At 45.1% G+C, this 15,518-nt stretch overlaps 1 protein-coding gene across 3 annotated transcripts in view; it reads right to left on the minus strand.

Annotated features, from left to right (window-relative positions):
• The window catches only part of LOC112215604 (rho GTPase-activating protein 12), a 107,358-nt gene that overhangs the window by 25,953 nt on the left and 65,887 nt on the right, over positions 1-15,518 (minus strand). For all 3 annotated transcript variants that reach the window (XM_024374764.2, XM_024374766.2, XM_024374767.2), the window contains exons 3-5: positions 4,488-4,760; positions 2,024-2,167; positions 1,657-1,737 (exon numbers count right to left, since the gene is read on the minus strand). In XM_024374764.2, the coding sequence (XP_024230532.1) occupies positions 1,657-1,737; positions 2,024-2,167; positions 4,488-4,760 (498 nt within the window). The remainder of the gene's footprint in view (positions 1-1,656; positions 1,738-2,023; positions 2,168-4,487; positions 4,761-15,518) is intronic.

Here is a 15,518-nt window from a genome sequence, read left to right on the forward strand (position 1 = left end):
CCAGAGCCAGGAGTATAGGCTATTTACGCTACTGTGCTTTGATTGACGACCGAACAGTAAGTGTTGACTAGTTTAAAAAAAGGTGTCGAACTGGCTGAAAAGTCGATCTCCTATATCCCTTTAATATTTACAAATCATACAACGTAGTTACACGGAGTGTACAAAACCTTAGGAAAACGTTCCTAATATTGTGTTGCACCCCTTTTGCCCTCAGAACAGCCCCAATTCATCGGGGCATGGACTCTACAAGGTGTCAAATGCGTTCCACAGGGATGGTGGCCCATGTGGACGCCGATGCTTCCTACAGTTGTGTCAAGCTGGCTGGTTGTCCTTTGGGTGGTAGCCCATTCTTGATACACACAGGAAACTGTTGAGCATGAAAAGCCCAGCAGCGTTGCAGTTCTTGACACACTCAAACCGGTGCACCTGGAACCTACTACCAGACCCCGTTCAAAGGCACTTAAATGTTTTGTCTGGCCCATTCACCTTCTGAATGACACACATACACAATACAAGTCTCAATTGTCTCAAGGCCTAACAATCCTTCTTTAACCAGTCTCCTCCCCTTCATCTACACAGAATGAAGTGGATTTAACAAGTAACATCAATAAGGGATCATAGCTTTCACCTGGTCAGTCTGTCATAGAAAGAGCAGGTGTTCCTAATGTTTTGTACACTCAGTCTATATTCCCATGGTATCGCATCGGGGCAAGTAAGCCAAAGATGTAGTTTGTATTTTCAGAGGATTCGAGGCCCATTTCCAGACTTACCAGTGCTGCTAAAGTGACTCGTCAGTGTAGCCTAGTGATGGGTAGTTTGTGAACAAACGGTTATTTTTTGAGAGGATCTTTTAGCAGAATGGAACCGAATTGGTGAGAACCATCCTCCCCCACTGAACATTTTGCATTTTTAAACCATTTTATATTGTTTCTCAACAGGGAATTCATGTTTACTTGACAGAACAAACTTTTTTCATAGGCTTTTACCACAATAAACTAAATAGATAGAGTAGACTAGATTTAGTTTTTTCCACAATAAATTAAATTGAAAGAGTGGACTAAACTATTTTTTCTGACTACATTACTAATCTACCGCCTTCCCTCAAAGTCCCACCCACAGTGACTGATTGACAGGTTGGTTTTCTTACCCCAAGTGTCCACAGCAGCAACGCTAATCAAACGCATAATTTGAAGGACAAAAATAATACATTTCAGTAAAACTGAAAATGTGACTTTAATCTCAAGAGAATATGGGTTTAATGTCAAGAAAAGATGTTCTTACTTAGACCTACATGATATCCAAAACAACAACAAACTGAATTTATACATTTTCAGTCATTTTAAATTGTAAATCATGCCTTTCTACTCAATACCACAACAAATTTTACCAATCTGGGAGGTAAAGTCATTAAAGTATTCAATAATCTAGCTGTGTATTTCAGGTGGAATCAAAAATAGAGCTAATTCTGCAAAACAAATCTGCGGGGGGCATGCCACCCGGACCCTCCCAACCCGGAACTCCCTTGCTGGCTACTTTTTCTATTTGGCTGCCCACTCCATGTACTTACGGAAAACACTGCATAGGAGGTCAAACCAGAACCAGCACAACAACACAGCACAACACAACGTAACACAATACATTGATATGTTTACTTACTTTGGGTAGCTCCCATTCTGACCTGGACCCATCAGCGCTGTAGTAGTACGGCCTTCCCTGCTCGTCCACGTGCTTTATCCACTACAAACACATATACTAAATCAGCACTGATGACAGTTTCATAAATACACTGCTTGTCAAGGATAACAGCAGGGTAAAATGTTCAAAAATAAAGGCAAACAAAAACAACTTCTCTCAACCAAAATTCCCAAAGCCAGTCCTGCCATGGGTACATGATCATAGACATGCATCATTTATTGATTTAGGACCCATCCCCTATGAACCCGGGACAATACCCTGAGCCATGGGAGAAGTGACAGAGAAACAGAGAGAGTGAAACCAAAGGAGGAGAGGAGAGCCCCAGTACCTTCTCATGAGTATATTCACAGACATAGAGGGTGTGTCCGTGTTCGTCCAGTTCCTCTGACCAGCCTCTAGGGGGTGTGCCGTACTGACTGTCCGACTGACTGGAGTAGGTGCTGCTGTGACAGTTCTCCTCGGAAGACAGGGGCTGCATGGGGGCAGCAGGGAGGAGGAGGCGGAACAAAAGGGCGAAAGGGAGAGAAAGAGACCATTGTGATTCGGGTAGAACCAGGTTTTTTTCCAGTCATATTTTTTATTTTTATTTAACTAGGCAAGTCAGTGAAGAACAAATTTGTATTTACACTGATGGCCTATCCCAGCCAAACCCTGACCCGGATGACGCTGGGCCAATTGTGCGCCGCCCTATGGGATTCCCAATCGCGGCTGGCTGTGATACTGCCTGGAATCGAACCAGGGTCTGTAGTGATGCCTCTAGCACGGAGATACAGTGCCTTAGATTGTTGCGCCACTCGGGAGATTGATAGATCAATAGATTTACAAAATATGTGTACGGGACCAATTGATTTGATTTAGTAGTGAATGATCAATGACATAGCTGTAGAGTACCCATAATAAGAAAAAAATAAGAAAAACGAAAACACCCAACATTGCATTCATGCATCCCACCACCATAAAGGCTTAAATCCCCAGGAAAAGGAGACCTTGATCAACTATGTAAATCCGTGTTTATTTACCAGCATTTAATTTGGCATGTTGCAAACGGAGTACTCAGTCTAATAGTTCCTGCCTGGTTACAATACACTGAACCACCTCATGGGGGCAGTGTTGTACCACTAACGCTACATGAAATCTAAACTGAGGATACGCAGTTTATTTTACTACCTAGCCCTCATCAAAATAGCAACAGCTTGTTTCACTGCTCACAGTTAACACAATATAACTTCTACCGTTGTTGGAAATAATCTATTCCTCTCCGTACATTCTCCCTCATGTTTCCCACGGTAGTAACATATGAAAGTGACATGCCGAGCAGACACAGACAGTATCCCAAATGGCACCCTATTCCATATTTAGTGCACTAATTTTAACCAGAGCCCTATAGATATTGGTCAAATGTAAAGCACTAGATTGGGAATAGGGTGGCATTTGGGATGCACTCCATCTGCGCTTCAGTCAGCTGTGGCATCACATCAGATGAATCATAAATATTTGGAGAGCTTCTCTCTAACTAGCATCTCTCTAACTCCAGCCGCACTTAAATATAGTATGGCCTCGTCGGCCTGAAACCTACTTCAGTCCTGACCTGGTTTCATTTAACACGAGTCACACTCGCCCCGTTTCAAAAACCCAGGGAGAGCTGCAATAGGACGTGGACTACCACTGGCCAGACCAGTCACGAGACCGCTCCCTTAAGCCTCAACACCTGAACTCCTTCCACCTTCTGAAACCCAGGTGGCGTCACACATCTCTGCGTGTCTGGCAGACATCTCAGCTTGGATGACGGCCCAGCATCTCAAGCTCAACCTCGAACAAGACGGAGCTGCTCATCCTCCCAGGGAAGGCCTGCCCGCTCAAAGACCTCTCCATCACGGTAGACAACTCCATGGTGTCCCCCCCTCCCAGAGCACAAAGAAGCTTGGCCTGAACCTGGACAACACCCTTTTGTTCTCTGACAACATCAAAGCAGTGACTCGATCCTGCAGGTTCATGCTCTACAACATCCGTAGAGTGCGACCCTACTCACACAGGAAGCGGCACAGGTCCTAATCCAGGCACTTGTCATATCCCGTCTAGACTACTGCAACTCTCTGTTGGCTGGGGTCCCCGCTTGTCCACCCCTGCAACTTATCCAGAATGCTTCAGTTGACTGGTGTTCAACCTTCCCATGTTCTCCCATGTCACCCCGCTCCTCCACACACTCCACTGGCTTCCAGTCCAAGCTCGCAACCGCTTCCAATACCCTGGTGCTTGCCTACGGAGCAGCAAGGGGAACTGCCCCTCACTAAATGAGGCTATGCTCAAACCCTACACCAGCTCCCGCTCAGCCCAGTCTAAGCTCTTCTCTGTCCTGGAACACCAATGGCGAAACAAGCTTCCCCCTAACGTCAGGACAGCAGAGTCCCTGCCCATCTTCCGAAAACATCTGAAACCCTTCAAGGAGTATACCCCCCCAAAAAAACTAATGCACTTGTCTTTTCCTACTGATAACTACTTTGCTAGGGGAAATGTCTGCTAAATGTCTAAAATATAATCATTAGGCCCCAGGGCCACCTTTCAGAGCAGTTGTTGATACGTTAAGGGGGACAGATAGATTAGTTAGACTGTAGATCAGCGGCAGGGGTCAACATGATGGGTTAAACTTCCTCTGTGGATCCAAACCAAACTCTTTTCTCCCTCGCTTTACAGCTCAACTTCAGCTCTGACTGTATCGACAGTATGCTACAGCAATACAGCCAATGGAATGAGGGTCTGTTTCGATGGGGCACCCAAGGGGTGTGTTTACGTACCTCCATCTCTCCTGTGCCATGGGAGTCTCCCCGACTACTACTGGTACTGCAACTCGCATCCCGTACGCGGGGCGGTTTCCACGTGCGCTCGCCGCAGGCTCTGTTATAGTAGAAGTGTCTGCCGGTGAGGTCCTTGTGGGTCTCCCAGTCCCCAAGGACATGCAGTGGGGAGCTTGAAGGAAGGGGGGGCAGGCTGGACTGGGAGATCTTCAGCTCCTGGAGGTTGGTGTAGACAGGGGACTCGGGCCGGCCCTGCCCCGCCGGAGACGTCGTCTGGAAGGAGGGAGAGATAAGAGTTTTTCACAAGCGACTAACCTTTCCTCTCCAACAGAGTAGCATGGCCAGCACGCACTGGCTGGAGACGTTCCGTTAATGGAGAACTATGGAGGTGCATTACAGAGCGGAGAAGTAGGGGAGAGGGTCGTTTTCGGACCACAGACCACAGTGATATAATCTCCACGGCAAAGCAGGAAGTAGAAAGAGGATGCATGGGCAGCTTTGGCAAATCAGAAACATGTGGTACGGACGGACGTTGCAACACACTCTAGCCATCTGTTCCTAGCCCGGTGTCAAAACAATGCTGCATGGCATCCAATATCTATTCTACATACTTCCAACTGTAGCCAAGCTATTCATTGTTAGGCTAGTCAAATGCCTTATTTTGATGCAAAATCCATACACAAACACTGCACATAAATAAAAACTACTGTGCATTACAAAACACAATTCAAGATTTAGCATTACTGGATATTGATTGGCCATAATTGGGTTAAATACAATGCCCACATTAGGAGATGGAGAGAATGATTTCAAGAATAAAAAGCAGAGGGTCCTTACCCTTATGAAGGAATAAAGGGGTGTTTGAAAGAAGAAGTGTAGGCAGATGAGAGACAGCACTAGAAGGAGGGTTTCCTGTCGCTCATCAATTAAATAGCGAAGCGTCTGCAGGGATATCCACCATCAATCTCTAAACCAAAGTACTCACTGACAATGGAGAGGAGACAATTAACAAACCTCTCAGCCTGGAATTTAAAATGGAATATTACTCCATTGAAACAATAGTTCAAAAGAGTGATATTCCATTTGGATTCCAGGCTACAAAAGCTCTAAATGCTACCTTCAGACTAAACATTGGACACACAAAAGAGGCTTTTGGCTGAGCTGTTGTTTATGATATTGTCAAGACAAGAAACGAAAGACGGCATGTTGCATAATAGTGGTGCCATATTGCTGGCGTGGTGCTGTTGAACCTGTATTTTGAGGAAATGTGCAAAACGCTAGTATATTTAAGGTTGGGGGGGGGGAACTGAAAGTTGGCTCAGTCAACAGTTTTACATGCCACTCAGTCTGGCCTATATAACAACACAGACAGGATTTCCATGACTACTGAGAATCAAATGTATTACTGCAGAATAATATTTTGGGTTCGGAATAAGATAGCAAGGTTGAGGTACAGTCGTGGTAGCCAGACTGCCGTCTCTGGTGTGGGTCAAGGGTCAAACCAACATTGTGTAAAGTGGCCATAGTCATCACGTAGATAGACCTTCAATAGAAAAGCACCTGACACTACCCCATGGGTCAAACACATACCGTCAGTATGTCAAATAGTTGATTTTGTGTGTACTTTACAATGGAACCAATAGAATAGTCCCAAAAGTGCAGGTGAGGAATGCAAGAGGAAATGCGACAGAGATTAGGGAGGGGAGGGAGTTTGAGTAAAAACACCGGACAGCACAGCCAGACAGACATTCCCTGGAATGGAAACAGATGGGGCTTCCTGCTTGGCCTGGAATAATAGGAATATAATCCAAAATAATTATTTAATATCCTGTAGAGCTGCGCTGGAACAGAGTGAAGTTTTGCACCGGGAGAGGCCCCGTTGCTTGTCCATTCAGTGTTCTGACTGTAGCATTGGTAGCAGACGTCGGCAGCTGGGAGTAAAGACACAATGAAGAAGGCTCTTAACCGAAACGTCTGTGTATGATTCTAGTGAAGTACAGTAGAAAATAAAAATAAAAATTCTTTGCTACATCTTTTTGTTTGGGGACCTACTATATTTCCAGCAGGTGGGCGTTAGTCAAAGAGGCCCAAGCACAAATAATAGCAAGGCTAATTCTACATTGAAACTCAGCTGTCAAAAGGCCTAACTTAGTAGGGGAACTGAGAATGAGAACTGAATGATAAGAGTCTATGGAAATCAACTGCCAAAAGTGATATGAAGTACCCCAAGGAAAGGTTAGGGGTTCCAAATGCATCTTAGATAAAACCCCATGGTGCCACCCCGTTTACCGGTCGTTTCCCTACTAGCACTGACTTTGCTGATAATGACTTTAGTGAAGGAAATTGTACTGACTACGACCGAGATATGTGGTCGTCTCACCTCGGCATCTTAATATCATTGCGCTAACTGTGCGTCGCTCTGGATAAGAGCGCCTTTGCTAAACGACACATGTAAAAATGATTGGCAATAGAAACTGTAGTGTTTTCCTGAGAAGGAAGGTTTTAGTGAGGGAAGGAGGAGGCTTGAGCATGCAGACAGCGTTTTGTCCATGGATGGAAGAAATCGACACCATTTTTGGAGAGCGCTCACCAGGCATACATGTACCACATCATTGCGATTTCTAAAAGGAGAGTATTGCTCTCCTCAACATTTTGAGAGCTAATATTGTCAGGTCCACATCCGCAAGGAAGGACTCCAGAAAGGTACTTAACACACAAACACCCCTAAGACGGTTTTTTTTTTTTTTTTTGCATTCTAATGACCCTTCTCTGCCTGTTCTGTTGAGAAGGAAAATAAGAGGTCTCTCTCTATCGCAAGCAAACTCAGAAATAGACCCGACTACTAGAGCGAAGGCCAAGAGAAACGAGGTGGCCTCATTTGCTAAATGGGATGGTCTGGAAGAATCGGAGTTAATTAAAGTTCAGTCAAGTTTTTAGCTCCCGGAAGGTTTGCCAACACAGTGCTGAAATAGGCAATTTAAGCCACATGAAAGAAGATACTTTGTGAAGCAATAGACAATAGCCTACGTATTGTATTTTTTAGCACGCAAACATTTACATCTTACACGTTGAAGTAAAAGCTGACATTATATATATATATCAAGTATGACCTACTAGATCACAACGACGACAAAACTAAAAGACCTTCGCAGACATATCGGATTCAGTCCGTCACCTTATATCCTGGGCTGCGGAGAAACACCTCGTCATCCTCCTCCTCTGTCCGGCTGTAGCCTTTAAATGTACTGAAAGGGACCATGGCTGACGGCCGCAACCCCCCGAAATACACTGACCCCCTTGGTTACCCCTCTCTTCCTGTCCCTCTCTGTCTGTCAGTCTATCCCCGCTTGCTACCTCACTCGCTCTATCAGTCCATCCCGAAAGGTAGAGGTGTACTTGAGACACTGGCAGGGTCAGAAAGCCAGAGGAAATAGGATCTCTCCCTCTGCCAGACGGACACACATGATTGCTCGCGCACACACGACCACAAAAGGAAGTGGTGGTGAGAGTTCCCTTTCCTGACAGACAGTGTGTGTGTGTGTGTGTGTGTGGGCCGTTAAACTGGCTCTCTATGCCCTGACGTTGGGTCACAATGAGTCCAGAGAGGTCACAGTGTAGAGCGTTGACAGATGAACTAGTTGTTCGGCGGGGACTATAGACACTATATTTATCCTGCTCTCTACATTCACAACAGGGCGAGAGAAACAACATGTGCAGACGGGAGATAAAGACCCTGATCACCATCCATTGAGCTGCTATTGCCCAGCCAGTCAGCCAGTCCCCCATAGCTCCTCTATGAAGTGTGTGTGGGGGGGGAGAATGATAGATCAGATATTCACCTTTTCAGACAATTAATAGGTAGACTGAGAGACCTGATGCATCTGCAGAGTGCAGGCCTGGTGCATGGTAAGATTGTGACCCCAAGTGATGGGATCAAGGCAACTGCAGTCATTGATGAACACCGCCGCATATCATTTAGAATCTCTATCCTCTGTGAGGGAGACAATCCACTCATTTTCTTTTGAACCACATTGATGGGAGTCAAATCAAATGCTATTTGTCACAGGCGCCGAATTCAACATGTGTAGACCTTACCGTGAAATGCTTACTTTACAAGCCCTTAACCAACAATGCAGCTCCAGAAATAGAGCTATGGAAATATTGACTAAATAAACTAAAGTAAAAAATAAATTTAAAGGTTACACAATAAATTGACAACAATAACAAGGTTATATACAGGGGGTACCGGTACCGAGTCAATGTGCAGGTTAGTCAAGGTAATTTGTACATGTAAGTAGGGGTAAAGTGACTATGGTGGACTGCTTGCCATGCCGTAACAGAGAGAACAGTGTATGACTTGGGTAACTGGAGTCTAACAATTTTCTGGGCCTTCCTCTGACACCGCCGAGTACAGTGGGGCAAAAAAGTATTTAGTCAGCCACCAATTGTGCAAGTTCTCCCACTTAAAAAGATGAGAGGCCTGTAATTTTCATCATAGGTACACTGCAACTATGACAGACAATATGAGAAAAAAAATCCAGAAAATCACATTGTAGAATTCTTTCTGAATTTATTTGCAAATGATGGTGGAAAATAAGTATTTGGTCAATAACAAAAGTTTCTCAATACTTTGTTATATACCCTTTGTTGGCAATGACAGAGGTCAAACGTTTTCTGTAAGTCTACACAAGGTTTTCACACATTGTTGCTGGTATTTTGGCCCATTCCTCCATGCAGATCTCCTCTAGAGCAGTGATGTTTTGGGGCTGTTGCTGGGCAACACAGATTTTCAACTCCCTCCAAAGATTTTCTATGGGGTTGAGATCTGGAGACTGGCTAGGCCACTCCATTACCTTGAAATGCTTCTTACGAAGCCACTCCTTCGTTGCCCGGGCGGTGTGTTTGGGATCATTGTCATGCTGAAAGACCCAGCCACGTTTCATCTTCAATGCCCTTGCTGATGGAAGGAGGTTTTCACTCAAAATCTTGTGATACATGGCCCCATTCATTCTTTCCTTTACACGGATCAGTCGTCCTGGTCCCTTTGCAGAAAGACAGCCCCAAAGCATGATGTTTCCACCCCCATGCTTCACAGTAGGTATGGGGTTCTTTGGATGCAACTCAGCATTCTTTGTCCTCCAAACACGACGAGTTGAGTTTTTACCAAAAAAGTTGTATTTTGGTTTCATCTGACCATATGACATTCTCTCAATCTTCTTCTGGATCATCCAAATGCTCTCTAGCAAACTTCAGACGGGCCTGGACATGTACTAGCTTAAGCAGGGGGACACATCTGGCACTGCAGGATTTGAGTCCCTGGCGGCGTAGTGTGTTACTGATGGCAGGCTTTGTTACTTTGGTCCCAGCTCTCTGGAGGTCATTCACTAGGTCCCCCCATGTGGTTCTGGGATTTTTGCTCACCATTCTTGTGATCATTTTGACCCCACGGGGTGAGATCTTGGGTGGAGCCCCAGATTGAGGGAGATTATCAGTGGTCTTGTATGTCTTCCATTTCCTAATAATTGCTCCCACAGTTGATTTCTTCAAACCAAGCTGCTTACCTATTGCAGATTCAGTCTTCCCAGCCTGGTGCAGTTCTACAATTTTGTTTCTGGTGTCCTTTGACAGCTCTTTGGTCTTGGCCATAGTGGAGCTTGGAGTGTGACTGAGGTTGTGGACAGGTGTCTTTTATGCTGATAACAAGTTCAAACAGGTGCCATTAGTAGAGGTGGAGGACAGATGAGCCTCTTAAAGAAGTTACAGGTCTGTGAGAGCCAGAAATCATGTTTGTAGGTGACCAAATACTTATTTTCCACCATAATTTGCAAATAAATTCATAAAAAATCCTACAATGTGATTATCTGGATTTTTCTTCTCTCATTTTGTCTGTCATAGTTGAAGTGTACCTATGATGAAAATTACAGGCCTCTCTCGTCTTTTTAAGTGGGAGAACTTGCACAATTGGTGGCTGACTTTTTGCCCCACTGTATATGGGTCCTGGATGGCTGGAAGCTTGGCCCCAGTGATGTATTGGGTCATACGCACTACACTCCGTAACCCAGGTCTCACTGTTCTGTCTGTACATATTCAGAGTTCGCTTCTCTCACAGCTTGTCGCAGACTCGGATTCCTCCAAGCTAGATGAATACGATATTAAAAGAGATGTGACAGACAGAATGAGTGGGTAATCTGTATAAGGGGTCCTTGGCTGCTAGAGGGACCGAGGATGTGGACCTCTATAGGACCTCTAACTCTCATGACTGGGGGGACAAAGTTGACTGAGAGTTCTGCTGTTTATGCAGAGTGATCTTGGCTTGTCTCTCTGTCTGCCAGCCCAGACCCTGATAAATGAGTTCTTCTCCAGTCAGGGTGAGTAACAGTACTGTTCCAGCAAGGCAGATTAGAATGCATTATGCAGCCCTGTAACTGTAGCAGACGGCAGTTCCGTTCCAAATGGCACCCTATTCCCGACATAGTGCACTACTTTTGACCAGGGCTCTGGAATAGGGTGCTATTTTGGGATGCAAGCTGTAGCAAGGTGCATCTGGGAGGAGATATGGGATGATTAATTAATTCTGAGGTTGGAGGTTAATTGAGAATTTGGTAGAAGTTGAACAGAGTAAATCCCTATGTTGCAATATGGCAGCCTATATGGAGATAGGGGCAATATCGGCCTAATAAAGACCACTGTGGTTTTCAATGAGGTACAGTATGATGTCAGTCTACATTTCCTTTCACTCTTCCTCCCTCTCATCTCCATCCATGTATATTTTTCTCATCTCCATTGTAGTCATTTAGCAGTTCTTATCCAGAGGGACCTACAGTTAGGTGTCTCGCTCCATCTCTCTCCCCAACCTTTACAGCAGAAACACTGTACTATGTGCTGTTCCAATCACGTTGCATAGTAGTAGCCTATGTAATCTGTAAAATAAATCAAGTCATCAATCTCACTGACATGCTGTGCTGGTTAAAGTAAGGACAGAGACCAGTGAGAGACCCTCTTGCAGTTTCCCACTGTGACCACTTGGTGTCTCCCTCATGCTACAGAGGAGCCCAGGGTGGGTTATGGGGAGGGGGGCTATCTGTCAATCAGAGCTAGGACCAGAGGAAGGCGGCTTGGGGGGAAGGGGGAGGGGTCTATCACTGGCTGAACACATGGCAACCCACTCCAGCACATTCTTTCCTCTCTGTTGCACATCATCCACCCATACCTCAACATAACGCTCCTGTCACCCCCATTTATGTCTACTCACAGAGCCAAACGTGGACTGGCCACACGAGGGAAGACACACACGCACAGTTGAACAAGAAGTGAGTCCATTCCATTACCCAGACACTTTTTCTCGGGGATGGAGTGGATCATATAATGTCACTGGTGCAAAATGGGGGTGTGGCGCCACTCATATTGGACTTCGGTGGGTATTGTGGTCAGTCCCACAGGGACAGCTAATGTAAAACGGGGATAGATCAGTATGTTGCCGTACGTCTTTCTGACGCAAGTTACATGAGACACACTAGGTCATTCAAATAGAGTCAAGCAGGTTAATTAAAGTTACTGAAGTGGAGGAGGCGACAGAGTGGAGAGGGGGGACTGAGGGGAGAGGGGGGACTGAGTGGGGACAGAGGAGAGGGCTGCTGATTTGCTTCTCGCTCGGTGGCCATGACAATACAGACACACACACAAGCAAGCAAGCACACACACTCGTCGAATGCATACATGCACTCACCTCTAGTATTAAATCACAAGCATGAGTAGAGTAGTAGCGATGGATGATGTACAGGGTCCCTCCCTCCCAGTCTCCCTCCACACCTCCTTTACATTGATCCAATCTTCTCTCTGCTGATTGCACATCCATCCACTCCCTCTCTCCAAATCTCTTCTACTCCTCTCCATCTCTCAGCTTGCTCATTCATTCTTCCTCCTCTCCATTATCTTTCCCCCATTCATTCCCTCCTTCAAATGCTCAGCCAACGCCCCTCTGCTCTGCTCATTTTCCCATGCTACTGGACACACACACAGGACTGTACAGAGGTCTGGAGGGAGGTATGGTGCCATATGACCAGATTAACCTACATTTCCACCTCACTGGGTATCAATCAGACCACTTCGCTCATTTCCCCCATCATCACATCTGTGACATTTCACATAACACCCCCACCCACCTCCTCTTTACCCCTATCAATTGCTCGCTCTATCCCTCTCTCTGAATCTCACACACACACACACCAACCTCCCCTTTTCCCCATATCGACAGCTTAAGCCCACGACTCCCTCCCCCTCATTTCTGTATGTACTTCAGTCATCTCACCTATAGGAGGTGTGAGATAGAAAACTGACTACAGTATAGAATACACCATGGATCATCAACTAGACACGCAGCAATGGTTAGGAGGCCAGATCATAATTACAAATAATTTGTAAACTGCAAATTGACCGCAAGAAGCCCAAACAGATTTAATATTTGACTAAAACATAATCAATTCAAACCTTGATTACATTTGTCTGGATTCACATATATCTCTATTATGTGTGGGAATACTTGGGAACAGATTTCTAACCAAAGCAAAATCCTGGGGGGGGCCAAATTAAATTTCATGTGGGCCGCCTGTCAGTTGGGGAACCCTGTAATAAACCATGCAACTTGTCCAGCTTGGGAAGTATAAAACATGGAAAGTATTTTTAAAAAAGGTCACCATGTTAAATGGTATTAATTAATCAGTGCCACAGAGAGACAGCGGGCTAGAGAAAGCGAGCGTGAGCGTGAGAGAGCGATAGAGATAGCGGGCTAGAGCGAGGAGTGCGAGAAACCAAGAGGGAGAGAGAGCGAGAATATTTGACCTAATGTAACAAGGTTGGTGGGATTTTAAAAGGGAAAGTTCTGAGGAACCCATCTGAGGATGAAAGCGAGTCTGTGTTTTTCCATGTTGGGACATTCATTTCTTTCCATTTCACAGATCATGTAGTCTAGCTAGTCTCACGTCCTGACAGAGAAGCAGCCAATTAACCTTTCAAACCTGAGCTGATAGTGATTACATTTCCTGCGAGGACTGTCTGTCTGCAGAAATACTAACTACACAAACGTCTCCCCCAACCCCTCTCATAACTGCTGCTAGTAGAGAAGAAGGTTCCTTCCCAAATGGTTCCCTACTCCCTGTATACCCAGAGCCTGGTCAAAAGTAGTGTACTATATTGGGAATAGGGTGCTCCATACAATGCATCTGTACACAATGTCTGTCGGCAAGAGACTATTTTTAGAGAGACTGCCAAGATAACCATACTGACCAGTCTGGAACACAACCAGACAATGTGGCACAGTCAATTCATTTCAGCCTTGGCTGTTTGAGGTTTGAAATGAAAGCATGTAAGCCTTGGCTGTCTGAACTGGACAACATAATGGTAATAATTCCAACAACTGAATTCAACAAGCTATCGTTCAAAAGAGCAGCACTCTCTCATCACACTGGTCACATCCCAAATGGCACCCTATAACCTACATAGTGAATATACCTATGGGCCCAGGTCTAATGTAGTGCACAACATAGGGAATATGGTGCTCTCTGTCGTTGTGTTGCTTTAAGAGACCCCCGAGTAATGCTTTCAACACGAGATGAGGAACAATGATTCATTTAACCATTGGATCAAACCACACTCTGTCTGATCATTGGACTTTTCACTTCACTTCTCAAAAGCCACGTTGTGAAACATTAATGAGGGATGGTTTGAGGGATGGAGAGAACCAACGTCTGGTGTGGAAGGGGGAGAGGACGAGGGAGGTATGGAGGAACGCCTGGAGCAAAATTCCCCCATTCTGTCCGGGCTCATATGTGCTTGTGTGCATTGGGAACAGTGGTGCCTTCCAAAAACCAAACCAGTCCTTGTTACTAGGCTGCTAATGAGAGCCTTGTGGTGTGTGTGTGTGTGTGTGTGCTCCAGTAGTGCACAGGCTTAACTAGAGAAAGAAGATCAGACTGCATTGCATTCATATCTGGGACAACACATCCATGCTACTTTATACACAGAAATAGCTCACTAAATGGATCAGTTTATATTTGGTTTGGATTTTAGAATCGGAGTGTGAACCGTTGAAAGCAAACACTAGATGGATGAGCAGAGAGAGAAATTAAAATCTCTTTCTCTCTCAAAATGACAAAACAAAAGAGAGGCATGTTTGGAGTCTAGAGGAATGTGTGTGTGTTTCTTTTGTTCTACTATACCTGTGGAGGATCTGAAGTCGTCACAAGAATAGTAAAACAAGGAGAATTTGGACAAGCAAGGACATTTGGCCAGTCCTAATAAGGAAGAAGGCTATTTTAGGCTTAGGTTTATGGTTAGAACACGGTTACGTTTAGGTAAAATAGTATTTTGAACGGGAATCAATTGTTGCTCCCCAAAATGTCCTCACGCGTATTATATTGTGTGTTGTATGGTACCCAACTCGCTGCAGGCCAGAGTCTGCCTTCCAGACAGATGCTGCCTGGGTCCTTCAGCGCTGATACCCTACTCTCTATATAGTGCACTAGTGTTGCACGGTACACCAGTACCACAGTAATATCACGGTGCCAGAACATCATGAAACTTATTATACCAACATTTTAGAACAAGTAGTACCCTTTGATATGATACTACGTCCGTAATTTAAATAAAAAGATATATAATTTAGCCGTGGTGGCGAGCGGGGATGCAGCCCTAGACCCTGATGAGACTTCTGTTAGATTTGTTACATTGGAGCAGCGCGCAAAAGGAGCAATGTTAATACATTGCATCGTTTCATCGTCCGTTATAACCAAGAGTACAGACCAGTCTGAGTAGACTTTGCAAGTTCACTGTCATGCAGCCCGCCTCTGAGTGTCAGAGAGGGAAAATGGAGCATCGCTTGGTGACAGAGCATGCTTGCAGATTTACAGCAAACAAAAATGGCTCGTCTCGAGCCTAAAAAAGTATGACCCATATTACCAGAGATGCCTTATTTTCTTTCTATCGGGATTTGCGAGCATTTGATATAAAATTGTACAAAACCATGTCGCGGGCCGT

Source organism: Oncorhynchus tshawytscha, linkage group LG16 (genome assembly GCF_018296145.1).
Source record: "Oncorhynchus tshawytscha isolate Ot180627B linkage group LG16, Otsh_v2.0, whole genome shotgun sequence".
Lineage (NCBI taxonomy): Eukaryota > Metazoa > Chordata > Actinopteri > Salmoniformes > Salmonidae > Oncorhynchus > Oncorhynchus tshawytscha.